Here is a 21,883-nt window from a genome sequence, read left to right as displayed (position 1 = left end):
GTTCTACCACTGAGGTTACACAACAGCTGCTACATAACCAGAGGACACTGTAACAAAGCGGTGAAAAGGCTGTATCACATCTTATGCAACACGCCCTGTTCTGTGAACCTCAATTAAAACTCCCCAGTGTTCCTTAAACATACCCCAAATATCTCCTCCAGGAAATATCGTCGATTTAACTTGCATTTTTAAACCGTATTTTCCCCCTGTGACTTTGTAGAGCCCCTCTTTACCCTTCTGTTCATATTTTTTCACATCCTCATCCCTGCCAATAAAAAACATGCAACTTTTGCACTTTACTCATTTCGCTTTGAATTAATTCTAGACACCTAATTACTCCCAACCGTTCGCAAATGTTAAACAGGGAGTGTATAAAACATGCACTGACTCGTTTGACGTTAAGATCCGAAGTACTGAAATGTGCATGTCACAAATACAAATTACAACAATTGTACGTTACCCAATGCGATTGCTTCGTGATATTTCTCTAAGGCAGCCTGCGGTCGCTTGTTCTTGTACAAGATGTTACCTTCGTGTCTGAGAGTCAGTGCTCTGGTCTCTGCCGGGTGGTACTTGCCCAGGAAGCTGTTTAAAACCACGTTGATTTTATAGGAGGAGGAGGCGAGTTTCTCTCTGCAAACTTTGCAGGGGGCTCGCTGGCTGCTCTCCCGCTCCTTCTCCAGGCAGCTCCTGCAGTAAGTGTGGCCGCAGCGCAGGGTGACGGGCTCGAAGAGGGTGCCGGTGCAGCGGCGGCAGCTCAGCAAGCCCCTGGCCAGCGGCTCGCCCTGCGCCCAGCCCTGGCTGCCCCTCATGCCCTCGGCCAGGCAGCCGACCAGCACCTCCAGGTGCTCGGCTCGCAGCCTGCCCTGCTGGCACAGCAGCTGGTACTGCGGCACCGCCTCGGCCAGTCGCCCACCCAGCGCCAGGCACTGGGCTCGCTTCAGGTGCACCTCCAGCTCCTCCTTGGGCTGCTTGAGCCCTCGCAACTGGCACTGGTAGACCTCGGCGGCCAGCTGAAAGTTCCTCGCTCTGAACGCCTCTGCAGCCAGCTCCAGTAACACCTCCACCCCACTGCCTTCTGAACCCATGCTTGGGAAGGGAGAAAAGGATGGAGGAAATTGAACCCCCTTTGACTCAGCTGGCACACTGTGTGGCTCCCAATCCCTTAAAAAACCCCCTCAATCCCCATGGAAGGGGAGAGCTTTATCCACAATAAAAAAATGTGTTACATAAAGCGAGATCACATGACATCCCCTTCGCCGCCTCCCATTGGCCTGACTCACACTGTTACAAAACCAGCAAGTTCTGTAACATTTTGTTTATTTTGAATTATTTGGGAGGCAATTGCAGGAATGACATTTCTCTCTGCCAGTTTACCCTTCAAGCTGTTTTTCCCCTCTCCTGTATTCCACCGACATGAACAGTGCCCTATAATTACTGAGATACAGCAAGTCATTAATAGAATTGCCTGGGGTGTTTAACTGTGCACATCCAGTTCCAAGAGCTTAATATTTAGTCTGCAGGAACCCGCAGGCAAATCACAAGACAATGCACCATCGCCACATTGCATAAATATATAAACACCAATGCCCCAACTCTGTCTTTACAGCTCTTGTAATACTTCCTTTTAAAATGTAACATCTTCGGCGTTTTATATCAAATCTACGATGTCTTTCCCAGTTTCAGCATTAAAACTGAAATATTGACTTCTTGCAAATTCAACCGTTATCGGTGCCCTGTATAAAAAAGAGGTTCCGTAACTTGTTATAGTTCAGCTAGTCGGGAAAAAAATATAGTTTATGAAATAGTTCTGTTAATAATCGTTAATAATTTTGATCCAGTAACTTTTTTTCCACAGAACGTTCTTTTCGTTTGTCTAGTGTATGTGTGGTGTGTAGATTACATCATCCCTTATGTAAGGCACTGTCATACTGGCCGTTTACATAAAGAAAGCCTCACTATTGTACTGGAACTTTTTGTGGGGGTAAGAACACAAAAGATAGCTAGAGACACAAGGAGGGTTTTTTTTAATCTCTCGTAGAATTAGCACTAGTACAGTGTCATAAACTGAAATCAATAAACCCAGCACCGTAAACATTTATGACCTGTTGAATTAGTAATCCCAGACACGGCTGCAAGAATGTGTATATATTTCAAAAAGTAAACAAGACAAAATCTGGCAGTCGCCAATACTATGACCAGAAAAATAAACGATCCAGAGCTTTCTTGAAATCAAATACTTTACATAATAATAACAAAGACAATAAAAATTAAGTTTAATTTTTTTTAAAATTGGAGTGATCTAGTCCAAAAATGTTTGGAAATTGTTTACATAATTGTTTCTATTTTGGTTTGAGAACTTCCATCTCTATGGCAGGCGCAAGGCATGTCAAAGCACTCTTGTGTGTCACTGTAAACAGAATGTGCCTCCATTACACAACAGTACCATTCCACTGATGTCCAATACAGGTAAGGCAAATTGGTGGAGGCTGTTACGTGCCACGAGATTGTATAATCTGTGCAAGCACATGACACAGCTGTCTGAAAACCAGAATGTTTAAATGTTGCTACTGAAAGCACGGGGAGGTTATGCTGTGTTGTCAAATTCCAACTGGTTGCTCCTCCTCCAGTGGAAGTCTTATATTAAACTAAAGAGAATTGCAATGGCAAAAAGGAAGGAAACCCTGTTTAGTTTGCTAAGGCATTCTTTGGTATCTCTGCATAGGATCGGAAATGGGCGAATTGATGCTTGGGAGCTGAAAAAAAAGTTGAGAACTGGTTATTCCTTGGCTGGTTAAGAAATGACAAAAAAATGATTGTCCAAATATATCCTTTTTTTTGTATATGTTCACGCGATGTGGGCGTCACTGGCATAAGTCACAATGCATAACTAGCATTTATTGCCCATTCCTAATTGCCCTTGAGAAGCTGGTGGTGAGCTGCCTTCTTGAACCGCTGCGGTCCGTGTGGTGATGGTACTCTCACAGTGCTCTTAGGAAGGGAGTTCCAGGACTTTGACCCAGCGATGATGAAGGAACAGCGATATATTTCCAGATCAGGATGTTGTGTGACTTGAAGGGGAATTTGGGAGTGATGGTGTTCCCATGTGCCTGCTGCCTTTGTCCTTCTAGGCAGTAGAGGTCACGGGTTTGGGAGGCACTGTCGAAGAAGCCTTGATGAGTTGCTGCAGTGCATCTTGTAGATGGTACACACTGCAGCCACGGTGCCAGGAGTGAATGTTGATGGTGGTGGATGGGGTGCTAATCAAGTGGGCTGCTTTGTCCTGGATGGTGTCAAGCATCTTGCGTGTTGTTGGAGCTGCACTCTGTGTTGCAAAAGGCGCAGTAGAAGGAAAAAAAATGTGCATTCATATAATGCCTTTCACAACCTCAGGGCGTCCCAAGTGCTTTGCAGCCAATGAAGTACTTTTGACATGTAATAACTGTTATAATGTTTTGAACGATAAGGTAGTCAAGGGTTATTAGGAGAGGGTTGGGAAGTAGAGCTGAGCCCAAGATCAGATCAGACATGATCTTATTGAATGGCGGAGCAGGCTCGAGAGGCCAAATGGCCTATTCATGCTCTTATTTCTCATGTTCTTATGTTTATGAAATGCGGCAACCAATTTGCGCACAGCAAACCCCTACAAACAACAATTGTGATAATGACCAGCTCATCATTTTTTAGTGATGTTACTTGACGGATAAATATTGGCCAGGACTCTGACAATAACACCCCTGCTCTTCTTCAAAATAGCACCATGGGATCTATTATGTCCACCTGAGAGAGCAGACAGGTGCTTGGTTTAAGGTCTCATCCAAAAGACAGTGCAGCATTCCCTCAGTACTGCACTGGAGTGTCAGCCTAGATTTTCATGCTCAAGTCTCTGGAGTGAGACTTGAACCCACAACTTTCTGACTCAAAGGTGAGTGGGCTACCCATTGAGCCACTGCTGATACATTGGTGAAGAGTAACAAGAATATATTCCAACTGTACAGGATAGTTTTAAGGATACAGAGAAAAGCACAATATTTACACTTTAAACAGATGATTAAGGAGAGAGGCACCTCACTGAGGTAACTAAGCTATTAAATGGGATGTAGTGAACCCATTGAATAGTGAATACTACTTCAGGGTAAATAGGACATAGGTACATCAATAAAAAAAAAATCTTACAGAGTGTAGGTGGACAGCAAGTTGAAGGGATGGAACACAGAAATTGAGAACGGATGGAGGAATACAGATGGTGGAAGAGATGGTTTTTTGCGAGACTTCTGAAAGTAAGCAGAGGGCTAGACAAAGGGTTGGAGCAAGAGAATTCTAGAGGACAGGGCTGTAGAGGGAGATGTTAATCATTGCATGGACTATTTGAAGAGTATGGAGTCCACCTAGTATCATGCTCAACATTTCTCATGCATCACACCGGTTTGTGGTATCATGCTATGTGCATCGTGCTCACTATCAACAAGCTCCCCGCTGGAGTAGAACTAAACTATAGTACCAATGGGAACCTGTTCAACCTTCGTCACCTCCAGGCTAGATCCAAGACTGTCCCATCCTCTGTCATCGAACTACAGTACGCAGACGACACTTGCGTCTGCGCACATTCAGAGGCTGAACTCCAAGCCATCGTCAAAATCTTCACCGAGGCATATGAAAGCATGGGCCTTACACTAAACATCTATAAGATAAAGGTCCTCCACCAACCTGACTCCAACACAAAACACTGCCCCCGGTCATCAAAATCCATGGCATGGGCTTGGACAACATGGACAATTTTCCATACCTCAGGAGCCTATTATCAGCAAGGGCAGACATCGACGACAAAGTCCAACACCGCCTCTAGTGTGCCAGCACAGCCTTCGGTCACCTGAGGAAGAGAGTGTTTGAAGACCAGGACCTCAAATCTGGCACCAAGCTTATGGTCTACAGGGCAGTAGTGATACGCACCCTCTTGTATGGCTCAGAGACGTGGACCATATACAGTAGACACCTCAAAGTGCTGGAGAAATACCACCAGCGCTGCCTCCGCAAGATCCTGCAAATCCCCTGGGAGGACAGACGCACCAACGTCAGTGTTCTCGATCAGGCCAACATCCCCAGCATCAAAGCACTGACCACACTCGACCAGCCCCATTGGGCATCATCCGCATGCCCGACACGAGACTCCCAAGCAAGCGCTCTACTTGGAACTCCTACACGGAAAGCGAGCCCCAGATGGGCAGAGGAAATGTTTCAAGGACACCCTCAAAGCCTCCTTGATAAAGTGCAACATCCCCACTGACACCTGGGAATTCCTGGCCCAAGACTGCCCTATATGGAGGAAGAGCATCCGGGAGGACGCTGAGCACTTCGAGTCTCGTTGGCGAGAGCCTGCAGAAAACAAGCGCAGGCAGTGGAAGGAACGTGTGGCAAATCAGACTCCCCATCCACCCTTTCCTTCCACGACTGTCTGCCCCACCTGTGATAGAGACTGTAATTCCCGTATTGGACTGTAGTCACCTGAGAACTCACTTTTAGAGTGGAAGCAAGTCTTTCTTGATTTCCAGGGACTGCCGATGATGATGCTATGTGCAAAATGGCTGCTACACTCCGTGCATTTGAAAGTCGTTCATTGTATGTAGTGCTTTGAAATGTTTCTCCGAGAAGTGCCATATGAATACAAGTTTTTCCTTCAACTAGCCTTGTCCTTGACTGTTCATTGTGCTCAATCTCAGTAAATGGAGGGAAGGTGTTAAAAGAGTCCTGCTTTAGTTAAGCATCTTTATCCTTCAATGGCTACAGCCTTGACTCCTGCTGCAGATTCAAGGAAATGCATTCTGACAGGTAACCATTGATCTATGCCAATGTGTGAAACATGAGATACACACTGCTGAGAGAAAGTGCCGTGAATTCTACATTTCGCTAAGGTATTGAACAGATGACGTTGTAAACACCAATGCCCTACTTACATGGTATCAAGGTAAAGGCAGCAGGACCAAGTTCTTTGGTTACATACCTCGCTGTGGTGTTAGCTATCCAGAGTTTGAACAGTTTATGGATGCATTATTTACTCTGCATGACTCTGCAGAAAATAGTGATTAAACAATGAAAACTATTTCTGCCACTTATGGACAAATGTTCAGAAGGTTCAATGATGGAGGCAAAAAAATAAGAACTAATGGTCTTGTTCAGAATAGGCCTAGGTACATGGCAGAGTGGATTTGAAAACCTCATCACAACAGCCTATGGAACAAAGAATTTTAGCTATGAGGAAAGATTGGATAAGCTGGGGTTATTTTCTTTGGAACAGAGGAGACTTAATTGAGGTGTATAGAGTGAATAGGAAGGACCTATTTCCCATGGCAGAAAGGTCAATAATCAGGGACATACATTTAAAGTAAGTGGTGGGCAGATTAGAGGGAAGTTGAGGATAACTTTCTTCACCCAGAGGGTGGTAGGGGTCTGGAACTCACTGCCTGAAAGGGTGCTAGAGGCAGAAACCCTCAACGCATTTACAAAGTACCTGGATATGCGCTTGAAGTGCCGTGGCTTACAAGGCTACGGACCAAGTGCTGGAAAGTGGGATTAGGCTGGGTAGCTCTTTGTCAGCCGGCACAGACACTGTGGGCTGAATGACCTCCTTCTGTACCTTAAATTTGTATTATTTATGATAAATCACTGGAACCTGATGGGTTTATAATTTTCAAAAATTCTGTTGACAGGAAAAAGGGGACCAGTTGACTGGAAGATGGCAAATGTGACAGACCTATAATGTTTATGTTATAGACCGGACTTACTTCAATTATTAAACTATTAGGGACTGAAATTGCCCTCTGTCCCAAACAGGGCGGACAATTCAAATTAAACGATTATTCTCTGCCCCAACGTCCCTCCCTTTCGGTTAAAGGGGAGGGCGGCTATGAGCTCTGCAGCCACTTTAGTGACGCCCACTGGGCCACCAGGGAGGGTTTCGGCCGGGCCAGTGGCCCAACACCCAAGAGGTGCCAGGTTTCCAGATAGTGGCCCGGCCTCCAGATAGCGGCCCGGCCAAACCCATGGATGCCATTGTCGGGCCGACTTCAGAGTCGGCCGACAATTAAAATAAAATGGCGGTCATGGCGATGCGCCCTCCCCTTTAATGGCAGATGTGCCGCCCAGCCACTGGCAGCTGCCCACCAGGAAAAGCTGCCGAGGGCACCGAGTGACGGAAATTTCCTTTGCGGGGCGGAAAAGGGTCACCTCTGGACGGTAAGGGGTCGGCACGTGCCCGACGGGGCGGGAACACGGGTCGCGGCTGAAATCGGTTTCTGCCGCCCCCGGCTCGGGGGTAATTTCGGATGATCGGCCTATCCGTCTGCCCCCGGTTGGAAAGGTCTTACCGGCCCATTACCACCCCTTAGGAGGCGGTATTGGACCTTAAAGAGGGGGCAATTTCAGCCCGAAGGGCTCCTTATATGGTTTTTCCATAACGCATTGATATGGCCCCAACCCCCCCCCCCCACCACCACCCCCAATGAGGCAAAGGTAATAAAAATAAAAATACTTGGGATTTATATAGCGCCTTTTACAACTACTGGACGTCTCAAAGCGCTTTACAGCAAGAAAGTACTTTTGGAGTGTCGTCACTGTTGTAATGTGGGAAACGTGGCAACCAATTTGCACATAGCAAGCTCCCACAAACAGCTATGTGATGACCAGATAATTTGGGTTTTTTTGTTATGTTGATTGAGGGATAAATATTGGCCAGGACACCAGGGAAACTCCCCTGCTCTTCTTCGAAATAGCGCCATGGGATCTTTTACGTCCACTTGAGAGAGCAGACGGAGCTTCGGTTTAAAGTCTCATCCGAAAGACCGCACGCAACTGTGACAGTGCAGCGCTCCCTCAGCACAGCACTGGAGTGTCAACATAAGATTTTATTTGTGCGCTCAAGTCCCTTGTATGGGACTTGAACCCACAACCTTCTGACTCAGAGGCGAGAATACTACCCACTGAGCCACAGCTGACAATAGCACATGGGATTAAGCAGAATCTGGCCGCATGGTAAGAGGACAGATGGTAAAAGGTTATTTCTCAGAATGGAAAGGTGTGGCAAATGGTATTCTGCAAGCAACTGTGTTGGAGCTACTCCTGTTTACTCGAAACATGAATGATCCAGAGTTGTACTGAATTATAACGGGCCATCATTTGCAGTAGCAGGGCATGTAATGGCATCTGCTGTTCATTAGACATGCCCTTGCAGGTTTAGGTTTGTAAATATTTTTGCGTGGCAAGCTGCTGAAAGTGCAACCTGATAACGGCACAACGAGGGAAACAGGGCAACCAACTGTGTGTCTCCTTAACCAAATCAGATTGAAGGATTGCTTGTGAAATTAACAGCACAAGGATTGAGAAAGAGGTATAAATTAAGAGTGGTACAAATTCAAATTCTAAACAAGCAGAGACATTGATATGGGTAAACATGACAGCCAATTTGTGCACGACAAACAGCAAATTAGAGGAATGCCAACTTCATCTGTTTTTAAACAGTGCTGATTGAGGGAGGAATGTTAGCCAGGACACTCCTCCGAATAATGGTAACAGTGCAGCACTCCCTTAGAACTGCACTGAAGTGGCAGCCTAGAATATGTGCTCAAGATCTGGACTGGGATAGGAATGTAGAAGCTTCTGACTCAGAGGTGAGACTGTTACCAAATGAGTTAAGCAGATACTTCAGTGATTATGTAATGATATGAACATGCATGCAAAATATTAAAGACCTTTTGTGGGATATAATGAGCCATAAAAATATTTTGGGCATTATAAAAGAAATATAATGTATGGGTATTATGAAATTATCCCGCTTTAACCTTTAATCTATACCCTGCCAGAAAATCCAAGAAAATTCCAGCCTCACAGCAGGTTGTTACAATTAATTTCAGCACCAATACCAGCAAAGGCTCCTGGTCTTGTTTCCCATCTGCTACCCACTGTTGGAAAGTGCATCCCTATAACCATTGGCTGAGAATCTAGTCAAGCTCAGCCATGATGCACTCCATAGTAACTCAGCAGGACAACATTCACCATCAAAACTCACATGTGAAGAAGGGTCACTTAGCAAAGGTGCACTGGAACTATTGCCCATGCAAGAGTCCAGACCATCACAAGACGAGGGGAGACAAGGAGGGAGTGGGAAAGGGAAAGAAAGAGACTAAAATCTGTTTAAATACTTTATTTTTTCCATTGTCTCCTGGCTCCCATCAGCAATTTTGGGAGAGAGACCCAAAGAATTAGCCTCAGATTGACCGAAAACTGGGCACCTACACTGCACGTCTAAAGATTGACATCATTAGTTCCTAAGCATTGACTCTTGCCAGTCTGAATCCAAGATCTTTGGACTAGGATAAATGGGATGCCTCCATGGAGGGAAAGAGTGTATACTCCATAATGGGAAAACAAACTCTTAGCTAGATGGATTTTTCAGAAGTTTGGTTTGGAGACCCAAACACAATGATCAGTTTCTGCATTGGGCAGAAACTTTGCCAGTCTAAAAAAGAAATGCCAAAATTATGATGGCTTATTCTACGAGGTTTTATTGCATATAAAGTACAAAGTTTGAAACTGGATCTGTTATTGTATATCAAGCTAAAGGTGATTTAACTCAAAAGCTTACCTTAGATTAGCAATATGCACAAAAAAGGATTGGTCATATTCAAACATGACATGATTTACATTCTTGGATAATGTTCCAGTTTTGACCAGTACATCATTACTATTATTGATTAAAGTTACTGCACCCTTTCTTTCATTTTGCACCACTTTTTAAGGTTTTCACTCTCTCTTTCTCTGCCAACGCAGGCTTTTGCCGATGTGTTTTTAATTTTTTAAATAAACTGCTGGACTGAGAGAGTGTGGTTTGGGTTGACTCATCAAGCCAGTTTCAACAGCACTGACTGACACACTGGCTCGCTTTGTAAGATAGGCATTTTAAAGCTGTCAAATACTGGGAACTAACTCAAGAAGCCCGTGTTGCACCAGTGATCTCAGTTCATAACTTGGATCCTCCATACGTGTTCTAAAAATAATGAACATTTCTCTGGGTATGGCAGCTTTAACAAAGCTAACTTGTCTCCTATCGAAGGCTACAAGAAAGTTCCTGTTACACAAGCTTTGAAAACTGGTTTACAGTCTTGTTTCTATCATATTTTGTGAAAGATATTAATCTTGAATTTTGAGAATGCTTCTTTTTTCCAAATCATTCATTTCCTTCAAGATTAGGGCAACATTGTACCGCAACTCCTGGAACTTCGCAACTGGTACCTGAAAATAAAGAGAGAATATAATGAGGTGGACATATTTATCAGTTAGTTATATACTGGAATGAAATAAAAGCAACTTGTCTTGTGTTTATAACAAATGTAACAGCAGAACTGAGTGGTTATACCCATCAGGAAAGATTGTATAGGCTGGGTCTCTCTTCTCTATAAAGGGAAGGCTGAGGGGCGACCCGATAGATTTCTTTACGACTCTGAAATGCTTTGATAGGGTAGACGTAGAGATTTTTTCACTTGTGGGGGAAACCAAAACTAGGCGTCCATAAATATAAGATAGTCACTAATAAATCCAATAGGGAATTCTGGAGAAACTTCTTTACCCATTGCTGTTTGTGGGAGCTTGCTGTGCACAAATTGGCTGCTGCATTTCCCACATTACAACAGTGTCTTTCTTTCTTCCTTTCTTTGAAGGAGCAGATTCAAGGTCAGGCTGCCACTCATGTCCTATGGCCTGAGTGAGGCACCATTGATCAGATCTCATGTACAGGTTTAAACTCCCTTATCCGGAACCATCCCGTGTGGAACGATTCCCAGCCACCAGGTGGTGCATGCGCAGAACTCCGACATGAACAAACTGAAGTCCTTCCTCACTGCCGATTCCTGCAATCGTTGGCCTGACTCCGCAATACACCCCTCCATGATCCCTCTGCTGCACTCCCAGCCCCAAGACAGCCAGCCCCGATATCCCCTTGCTCAGTGCCTGTACCATCCAATTTAACGTGACCACCCCTCGTCCAGAAAAATCCCTTATCCGGAACAGGGCAGGTTCCAAGGGTTCCGGATAAGGGAGGTTCAACCTGTAGTTTGATGGACCGAGTATCGCTGAAAAAAGTGGAAAGTTTCATAGAAAGAAAGACTTGCATTTCTACTGCGCCTTGCACAACCACCGGATGTCCAAAAACGCTTTATAGTCAATTAAATACTTTTTGAAGTGTAGTTGCTGTTGTAATGGAGGAAACACAGCCATCAACTTGCGCTTTGAGACATACCGTGGCCATGAAATATGTTACATAAATGCAAGCCTTTCTTTAATGGTTATTACTTGGGTTCAAGGACTGGGAACAACTGGCCCCAAGTGTGGGATTAGCTTCAAGACCCATTTGGCCTGTTGGATTTGCTCGATTGATAGAAAGAGAAAAAATAGGTGCAGGAGTAGGCCATTCGGCCCTTCGAGCCTGCACCGCCATTCAATAAGATCATGGCTGATCATTCACCTCAGTACCCCTTTCCTGCTTTCTCTCCATACCCCTTGATCCTCTTAGCCGTAAGGGCCATATCTAACTCCCTCTTGAATATATCAAATGAATTGGCATCAACAACTCTCTGCGGTAGGGAATTCCATAGATTAACAACTCTGAGTGAAGAAGTTTCTCCTCATCTCAGTCCTAGATGGCCTACCCCTTATCCTAAGACTATGTCCCCTGGTTCTGGACTTCCCCAACATCAGGAACATTCTTCCTGCATCTAACCTGTCCAGTCCCGTCAGAATCTTATACATTTCAATGAGATCCCCTCTCATCCTTCTAAACTCCAGTGAATAAAGGCCCAGTTGATCCAGTCTCTCCTCATATGACAGTCCAGCCATCCCTGGAATCAGTCTGGTGAACCTTCGTTGCACTCCCTCAATAGCAAGAACGTTCTTCCTCAGATTAGGAGACCAAAACTGTACACAATATTCCAGGTGAGGCCTCACTAAGGCCCTGTACAACCGCAGTAAGACCTCCCTGCTCCTATACTCAAATCCCCAAGCTATGAAGGCCAACATACCATTTGCCTTCTTCACCGCCTGCTGTACCTGCATGCCCACTTTCAGTGACTGATGAACCATGACACCCAGGTCTCGTTGCACCTCCCCTTTTCCTAATCTGCCGCCATCCAGATAATATTCTGCCTTCGTGTTTTTGCCCCCAAAATGGATAACCTCACATTTATCCACATTATACTGCATCTGCCATGCATTTGCGCACTCACCTAACCTGTCCAAGTCACTCTGCAGCCTCTTAGCGTCCCCCTCACAGCTCACACTGCCACCCAGTTTAGTGTCATCCGCAAACTTGTAAATATTACACTCAATTCCTTCATCTAAATCGTTAATGTATATTGTAAAGAGCTGGGGTCCCAGCACTGAGCCCTGCAGCACTCCACTAGTCACTGCCTGCCATTCTGAAAAGGACCAGTTTATCCCGATTCTCTGCTTCCTGTCTGCCAACCAGTTCTCTATCCACGTCAGTACATTACCACCAATACCATGTGCTTTGATTGTGCACACCAATCTCTTGTGCGGGACCTTGTCAAAAGCCTTTTGAAAGTCCAAATACACCACATCCACTGGTTCTCCCTTGTCCACTCGGCTAGCTACATCCTCACCAAAAATTCTAGAAGATTTGTCAAGCATGATTTCCCTTTCATAAATCCATGTTGACTTGGTCCGATCCTGTCACTGCCTTCCAAATGCGCTGCTATTTCATCCTTAATGATTGATTCCAACATTTTCCCCACTACTGATGTCAGGCTAACCGGTCAATAATTACCTGTTTTCTCTCTCCCTCCTTTTTTAAAAAGTGGCGTTACATTAGCTACCATCCAGTCCATAAGATCTGATCCAGAGGCGATAGATTGTTGGAAAATGATCACCAATGCATCCACTATTTCTAGGGCCACTTCCTTAAGTACTCTGGGATGCAGACTATCAGGACCTGGGGATTTATCGGCCTTCAATCCCATCAATTTCCCTAACACAATATCCTGCCTAATAAGGATATCCTTCAGTTCCTCCTTCTCACTCGACCTACTGTCCCCTAGTACAATCAGAAGGTTATTTGTGTCTTCCTTCGTGAAGTATTTGTTCCATTGGTCTGCCATTTCTTTGTTCCCCATTATAAATTCACCTGAATCCGACTGCAAGGGACCTACGTTTGTCTTAACTAATCTTTTTCTCTTCACATATTTATAGAAGCTTTTGCAGTCAGTTTTTATGTTCCCTGCAAGCTTCCTCTCGAATTCTATTTTCCCCCTCTTAATGAAACCCTTCGTCTTCCTCAGTTGAATTCTAAACTTCTCCCAGTCCTCAGATTTGTTGCATTTTCTAGTCAAATTATATGCCTCTTCCTTGGCTTTAACACTATCCTTAATTTCCCTTGTTAGCCATGGTTGAGCCACCTTCCCCGTTTTATTTTCTGGTTCTTCAGCTTTCCATCACACGGTAGCATCAGCGGTGAATTTGTCGACAAGATTCTGAATATCATTGATCTCGGACATCAGCATCAGTGCCACTGAAATAAAACGATGGAGCTCTGGAAAGGATAGCCCTGCTTAGACATCGCAGTGCTTAGGAGCCAATTAGGCAAGAAGCACTGGATGCGAGGATACTACATTGCAGTTTCCAATGCTACTGGTTACAGAGAGGACTTTTGATGGATACTGGTCACTGCATTGGGCTGAAGTTCAGTATATGAGCAATGACCCAAAAATGGTGACGCACTATGGCCCACATCAAACAATTCACAGACCTCAAGTCAGACTATCTGCTATCAGAATCTGCAGAGCCATGGGGGATGGTATATTTCTTGCAGGGTTTCTCCTCGGTCTGAATGACTGATCAATAATCAATCACTCTCGAAACTTTGGAGGAAAACCTGTCGAATGTGTCAGCCCAGACTCATCTTCCCAGCACTCGCTGGGCACTACAACAACTTGCATTTATAATCACACCTTTAATGTAGTGAAACATCCCAAAGCACTTCACAGGAGTGTTATCAAACAAATATCTGACGCTGAGCCACATAAGGAAATACTAGATCAGATGACTCAAAGCTTGGTCAGAGAGGTAGGTTTTTAAGGAGCATCTTAAAGGAGGAGAGATTGGTAGAGAGGCGGAGAGGTTTAGGAAGGAAATTCCAGTGCTTAGGGCCGAGGAAGCTGAAGGCATGGCCGGCAATTGTGGGGCGGTTAAAAATCGGGGATGCTCAAGAGGCCTGTAATAAATGGGGAGAATGCCTTGCGTGTGCCTAAAGCAAACTATTGCCGATTCAACTTCTGGTTTGGAATCATACAATAATGGGGCTTTTCCAGATTTGTTCAATTCATGGATTCCCAACAGTGGGCGTTGCATTGAAAAGTAGTTGAATGTAGGCCAAAGAGACTGCATTGGTAACATTCGGAGAAGACAAAAAAAAAACAAATCTGATTTTCCAGTCAAAAAAGGCCACAGAAGACAACTTCTTTGCGATAGTTCACAATACATTTAAAAATGTTTTTTTAAAGCTTCATATCTCTAAGATAAGCAGGAGGACGAGTACAGAACTGGATGGCAGCAGACTAGCAACCAGTGAATGGCTACTTCAATATACTCAGACAAGTTTGTGCTCTGTTGCAATCCCACTGTTGTTTAAAATCAGAACACCAATAAAAAAAAAGGTATTTGGGATACAGTTAGCGGGATGGTTATAAATCAGATAACTTTGTAATGCAGAGCTCAATAAACTGACGACCTGAAACGTTAACTCCGTTTCTCTCGCCAACAACAAATAACCTTGAAAATGTGTCCATTGATCTTCATCGTGAAGTGAAACTTAATGGTATAAAAAAAATGCAAGCAGAATAGCATATTTTGTTTTCAATTCTTAAAGTGTAACACAATTGACAGTTTACCAAAAGCAAAATATTGCAGATGCTGGAAATCTGAAATTAAAAATGTTGGAAACACTTGGGTCAGGCTTGACAGGGTAGATACAGAGAGGATGCTTAAAGGCCCCCTAGCTCTAGATTCCCACACGAGGGGAAATATTTTCAAGGATATTTGTTGTCAAATTAAAAACTCAGACACAATTCTTAGGAGAGTCATTGTCTCCAATTTAAAATTGGTCATGGATTCAAAACACACTTGTGGTTCATGATTACCTGCAAAGACACATTTCTGATAACTGTGCTGGTGATAATGTGTCACTTTAAAGCTCACTGGAAGACTTTGGTCTTATAAGAACATAAGAAATAGGAGCAGGAGTAGGCCATTTGGCCCCTCGTGTCTGCTCCGCCATTCAATAAAATCTTGGCCTCAACTCCACTTTCATGCCTGTTCCCATGATCCTTGACTCCCTTATCGTTCAAAAATCTGTATCTCTACCGTAAATATATTCAATGACCCAGCCTCCACAGCTCTCTCGGATAAAGAATTGCAAAGATTTACAACCATCAGAGAAGAAATTCCTCCTCATCTCCGTTTTAAATGGGTGACTCCTTATTCTGAAACTATGCTCCCTAGTTCTAGATTCCCCCACGAGGGAAAACATCCTCTCTGCATCTACCGTGTCAAGCCTCAGAATCTTATACATTTCAATAAGATCACCTCAGTCTTTTAAACTCCAGTGAGTATAGGCCCAACCTACTCAACCTTTCTTCATATGACAACCCGTTCATCTCAGGAATCAACCTCATGAACCTATACTTGCATTTATGGTAATTCATATGCAGAGTACTTATAAACTGAATAATTATAACATTATTCTAGTGTCAGGAATATACAGCAAGACCTCAAAATTACAGTGCAGTGTGATATAAATAATAATGTGCATTTATATAGCACCGTTAACACAGAAAAACTTCCCAAGCTGCTTCTCAATATCTCAATTTTAAAATTCTCATCCTGGTTTTCAAATCTCTTCATGGCCACATCCCTCCCTAATTCTGTAATCAACTCCAGCCTCACAACCCTTCGAGATGTCTAATTTTGGCCTCGAGCATCCCCGATTTCAAATCGCCCCACCATTGGTGGCCGTGCCTTTAGCTGCGAAGGCCCTAAGCTCTGGAAATCCCTCCCTAAGCCTCTCTACCTCTCTCTCCTCCTTTAAGATGCCCCTTAAAACCTACCTCTTTGACCAAGCTTTTGGTCACCTGTCCTAACATCTCCTTATGTGGCTTGGTGTCAAATTCTAACTGATAACGCTCCTGTGAAGTGCCTTGGGATGTTTTACTACGTTGCCTGTCCTCGACCAGGCCAACATCTCCAGCACGGAAGCACTGACCACACTTGATCAGCTCCACTGGGCAGGCCACAGTGTCCGCATGTCGGACACTAGACTCCCAAAGCAAGCGCTCGACTCGGAACTCCTTCACGGCAAATGAGCCAAAGATGGGCAGAGGAAACGTTACAAGGGCACCCTCAAAGCCTCCCTGATATTGTGCAACATCCCCACCGATACCTGGGAGCCTCTGGCCAAAGACCACCCCAAGTAGAGGAAGTGCATCCAGGAGGGTGCTGAGCACCTCGAGTCTCATCGCCAAGAGCATGCAGAAATAAAGTGCAGGCAGCGGGAAGAGCGTGCGGAAAATCTGTCCCACCCTCCCTTACCCTCAATGATTATCTGTCCCACCTGTGACAGGGACTGTGGCTCTCGTATTGGACTGTTCAGCCACCTAAGGACTCATTTTAAGAATGGAAGCAAGTCTTCCTCGATTCCGAGGGACAGCCTATGATGATAATATAAATGCATGCTGTTGTTTTTCGCAGAGCCAATCAAAAATAATGACACGGAGCTAAAGGAGGACATTTTAGGTATGATGACCAAAGGCTTAGTCGTGGCCCCCCGACCTGCGAGAGAACAGCTCCGCAGGTCGGGTTATAAAAGAGCTGGAGCGGCATACCACTTCAACCTCCAGCGCGAACTGCTCCAAGGATTTTGAGATCGGCGACTGGGTGACGTCATCAAAACCCTGGTCACCGTTTTGGAGTGTAGGCAGGAACATCGGCAGGGCCCAGGTACAGAGGAGTGGGAAGATCGGGGCGGATGAGTGGCAAGTGCTTGTGGTGGAGGTGCGACAGATGAGGGTACGGGGCCCAGAAGAGGTGAGAGCCCAGGGGCAGCACGGGCCAGCCCACACTGTGATATGTGTGCACGCTAGGTCTGTACACAGAGCAGGTCTCCAGTCGTCTTGGTTAACCCTTGCCACAAGACCTAGACCTGTCGAGCCCTTGTGGTGACTGGTGTGCAACGGTCACCATAGGTTAAAAAAATTCATGCACAGGCATCTTCCACTCCCTCAATTGGAGTTCAGGACTGGAACATTGAGTCCTTCATCGAAACACTGTGAATTTGTGGAAGCAAGTCATCCTCGTTCGAGGGACCGCCTATGATGATGAGTCAAAGGGATGGGTTTTAAGGAGGGTCTTAAAGGAAGAGAGGAAGTTAGAGAGGCAGAGGGGTTTAAGGTGGGAATTCCAGAGCAGAGGGCCCAGGCAGCTGACGGGACGGCCACCAATTGTTGAGGGAAGGCAGGGGTGGAATGCACAAGAGCCCAGAGTCAGGAGAGCTCGTGGGTATCGTGGTCCGGATGAGATTACAAAGACCAGGAGAATTGAGGCCATGAATGGGTTTAAACATAAGGTTAAGAATTTTAAACTCGAGCCACTGGGGGACTGGGCACCTATGTAGGTCAGGAAAGGGTTGATGGTGACTGGAACATGGTGTGAGATGGGATAGCGGCAGCAGAATTTTGGATGAGCTGAGGATAGTTGGCCTGCCAGGGAAAGTATTGGAATGGTCGAGAGTGGAGTCATCGTCACAGATCTGTTTCTTTATGCTCTAAGTTTATGGAACAAAGTTGCAATCCAGATTTAATGCTAATTATATATATCACAAATGCTACAAGATGAAATAGTTCTGCTTTCAGTCTCTAGCCTTCAATAGAAGTCAGTATAGGATTGGGCAGCAGACCAAATGGTTATATAAAGTCTGCAATTGGCAGCAATTCATACTTATATAAGTTTGGTGCATCTCAAGTTCTAATTACTATTCATTTTCAGCACTGGCCCCTCCCAGTGTTTACTGACTAACACAAGTTAAAAGCTGATCATCCCCTTACTGTGCAAAAGTCTAACGGCAGCAGAGAACTAAGACCCGAGATTGTATCTTGGCAATTTATTCACGGAGCAAAAATCTTCATTTCTTTTAACCGTGAAGAAACCAAACTAAAAGCCACAGGCTTTGGTCTCTCCGCCGACAAAGTCCACATGTCTCCCCCCCCACCCCCCCACTGCCGCAGTGTGCTCCATTTCTATTTCTGGTTGTTTTTAGGCTATGCTCGCCTTCTAGAATTTGGCAGGACTCATGGCTTGCAAAGGTCTGTTCCTAGGTCTCTAATCTCACTGGGAATAAGTCGGAAACCGGTCAATCATGGAATAATAGAGAACGGTAGCTTAGTGGTTGTGTTACTGGACCAGTAATCCAGAGGCCTTGGACTAATGATCCAGAGACGCGAGTTCAAATTCCACCACGGCAGCTGGGGAATTTAAATTCAGTTAATTAAATAAATCCGTAATAAAAAGCTAGTATCAGTAACAGTAACCATGACACTACCAGATTGTTGTAAAAACCCATCTGGTTCACTAATGTCCTTTAGAGAAGTTCTACCTGGTCTGGGCTATATGTGACTCTAGGCCTATGGCAATATGGTTGATTCTTAACTGCCCTCTGAAAGGGCCTAACAAGCCACTCTGTTGTATTCAAGAAAGTACCTCACCACTACCTTTGAGGGCAATTAGGGATGGACAATAAATGCTGGCCTTGCCAGCAACCCCCACATCCTGCAAAATAATTTTTTTTTTTTAAAAAGTCCTTCCAAACCACGACCTAATTCAAGTGAAAAAACCCACTAGCATAAGAAATAGAAGCGGATTTTTAAATTTTATGTAAAAAAAAATGTATGTGCATATGTTTGAGATGTGGGTAACATTGAGAAAGCTTTATTAATTGTCCTGAGGGCAGTCTTATAGGTCAAAATGTTGAAGGGGTGGGGGGGGGCGGTGCCAGTGGGGGTTGAGTTAGCGGGGACAATCGGTGGCAGGTCGGGTGGGAAAGTGTTTTTTTCACTCCAGCAGGCTGGTAAAACCCCGCTGTGAACCCGCCGCCACGGGCCTTTCCCGATGGTGGGTCTTTCAGCGCTGAGCAGACCCAAATCAGGTCATTAGTGGCTTGTTCAGAGCCATTTAAGAATAATTTTCAGCTCATCTTTTGCATGTCTGTCTGTCACACTGAGGTGGGAGTTCAGTGGCCATTGAATCTGCTGTTGAGTTGACAGCTTTAAACGTAAAGTCAAAGCTCCCAGCTGACAGAGATAGCTTCCTTCTGCCACATGCTCTTTCTCACTGCATTTCCACAATAGATTCACCACGCTGTAAGTCTTTACACAAGTCTCCATCCTGTCTGATCTCATGATCTCTCTCACCACTGATAGAGATGATCAAAGCGATCTACTTCACCTGCCATCTATTCCATCAGCCTGGGTACCCTTTATACTCTCTCACCTTGAAACTCAGAATCCCATTACGATCAGCCCCAACACCAGCAGCACCAATAAAACCTTCGCCGCAAACAACTGACACTGCACAGGACAGAGGGCATCAGCACATAGAAACATAGAAAGTAGGTGCAGGAGTAGGCCATTCTACCCTTCGAGCCTGCATCACCATTCAATATGATCATGACTGATTATGCAACTTCAGTACCCCATTCCTGCTTTCGCTCCATACCCCTTGATCCCTTTAGCCGTCGGGGCTACATCTAACTCCCTTTTGAGTATATCTAACGAACTGGCCTCAACAACTTTCTATGGTAGAGAATTCCACAGGTTCACAATTCTGAGTGAAGATGTTTCTCCTCATCTAGGTCCTAAATGGCTTACCCCCTTATCCTTAGACTGTGACCCCTGGTTCTGGACTTCCCCAACATCAGGAACATTCTTCCTGCATCTAACCTGTCCAATCCCGTCAGAATTTTATATGTTTCTATGATATTCCCTCTCATTCTTCTAAATTCCAGTGAATATAAGTCTAGTCGATCCAGTCTTTCTTCGTATGTCAGTCCTGTCATCCCGGGAATCAGTCTGGTAAATCTTCGCTGCACTCCCTCAGTAGCAAGAATGTCCTTCCTCAGATTAGGAGACCAAAACTGCACACAATACTCAAGGTGTGGTCTCACCAAGGCCCTGTACAACTGCACTAAGACTTCCCTGCTCCTATACTCAAATCCCCTTGCTATGAAGGCCAGCATTCCATTTGCTTTCTTTACTGCCTGCTGTACCTGCATGCCTACCTTCAGTGACTGATGTACCATAACACCAAGGTCTCGTTGCACCTCCCCTTCTATTAATCTGTCACCATTCAGATAATAATCTGCCTTCCTGTTTTTGCCACCAAAGTGGATAACCTCACACTTATCCACATTATACTGCATCTGCCATATATTTGCCCATTCACTTAACCTGTCCAAGTCCCCCTGCAGTCTCCTAGCATCCTCCTCGCAGCTCGCACTGCCACCCAACTTAGTGTCATGTGCAAATTTGGAGATATTACATTCAATTCCTTCGTCTAAATCATTAATGTATATTAATGGGGGTCCCAGCACTGAACCCTGCGGCACCCCACTAGTCACTGCCTGCCATTCTGAAAAGGACCCGTTTATTCCCACTCTTTGCTTCCTGTCTGCCAACCAGTTCTCTATCCACGTCAGTACATTACCCCCAATACCATGTGCCTTAATTTTACTAATCGCGTGTATGGGACCTTGTCAAAAGCCTTTTGAAAGTCCAAATACACCACATCCACTGGTTCTCCCTTATCCACTCTACTAGTTACATCCTCAAAAAAATTCCAGAAGATTTGTCAAGCATGATTTCCCTTTCATAAATCCATGCTGACTTGGGCCGATCCTGCCACTGCTTTCCAAATGTGCTGCTATTACATCGTTAATAATTGATTCCAACATTTTCCCCACCACCAATGTCAGGCTAACTGGTCTATAATTCCCCGTTTTCTCTCCCTCTCCTTTTTTTAAAAAAGTGGGGTTAACATTAGCTACCCTGCAATCCATAGGAACTGAACCAGAGTCCATGGAATGTTGGAAAATGACCACCAATGCATCTACTATTTCTAGGGCCACTTCCTCAAGTATTCTGGGATGCAGGCTATCAGGCCCTGGGGATTTATTGGCCTTCAATCCCATCAATTTTCCTAACACAATTTGCTGACTAATAAGGATTTCCTTTAGTTCCTCCTTCTCGCTAGACCCTCGGTTCCCTAGTATTTCCGGAAGGTTATTTGTGTCTTTAAACATCTTGTAAACGTTTCAAGGACACCCTCAAAGCCTCCTTGATCAAATGCAGTATCCTCACCGACACCTGGGTGTCCCTGGCCAAAGACCGTCCTAAGTGGAGGAAGTGCATCCGGGAGGGTGCTGAGTACCTCGAGTCTCATCGCCGAGAGCATGAAGAAAACAAGCGCAGGCAGCGGAAGAAGCGTGCGGCAAACCAGTCCCACCCACCCTTTCCCTCAACGACTGTCTGTCCCACCTGTAACAGAGACTATAACTCCCGTATTGGACTGTACAGTCACCCAAGAACTCATTTTTAGAGTGGAAGCAAGCCTTCCTCGATTTCGAGGGACTGCCTATGATGATGACTCCCTGGAACTCCTGCCAGTTGTGCCTTATAGGTGGTGTCGAGGGTTTGGAGAGTCAGAAAGTGGGCTACTAGTCACACAACACCCAGTCTCTGATCGGCAATCATAGGCATGGCATTTATGCAGCTAGTCCAGTTGA

The 21,883-nt window shown here is 45.0% G+C and overlaps 2 protein-coding genes across 7 annotated transcripts in view; both read right to left on the bottom strand.

Moving 5' to 3' along the window:
* Positions 1–1,202, bottom strand: part of LOC139265664 (LON peptidase N-terminal domain and RING finger protein 3-like) — a 45,378-nt gene extending 44,176 nt beyond the window's left edge. For 3 of the 4 annotated variants that reach the window (XM_070882864.1, XM_070882866.1, XM_070882868.1), the window contains exon 1: positions 461–1,202. In XM_070882864.1, coding sequence (XP_070738965.1) covers positions 461–1,088 — 628 coding nt within the window. In that variant the 5' untranslated portion in view covers positions 1,089–1,202. The remainder of the gene's footprint in view (positions 1–460) is intronic. The other variant, XM_070882867.1, reaches the window with a different exon arrangement.
* A 7,976-nt stretch (positions 1,203–9,178) lies between these two features.
* commd5 (COMM domain containing 5) overlaps positions 9,179–21,883 on the bottom strand; it is a 55,251-nt gene continuing 42,546 nt past the window's right edge. For all 3 annotated transcript variants that reach the window (XM_070882873.1, XM_070882872.1, XM_070882871.1), the window contains one exon: positions 9,179–10,281. In XM_070882873.1, coding sequence (XP_070738974.1) covers positions 10,180–10,281 — 102 coding nt within the window. In that variant the 3' untranslated portion in view covers positions 9,179–10,179. The remainder of the gene's footprint in view (positions 10,282–21,883) is intronic.

The sequence above is a fragment of the Pristiophorus japonicus genome, chromosome 6, assembly GCF_044704955.1.
Source record: "Pristiophorus japonicus isolate sPriJap1 chromosome 6, sPriJap1.hap1, whole genome shotgun sequence".
Taxonomy (NCBI): Eukaryota; Metazoa; Chordata; class Chondrichthyes; family Pristiophoridae; genus Pristiophorus; species Pristiophorus japonicus.
This window is presented reverse-complemented; position numbering and strand designations above follow the sequence as displayed.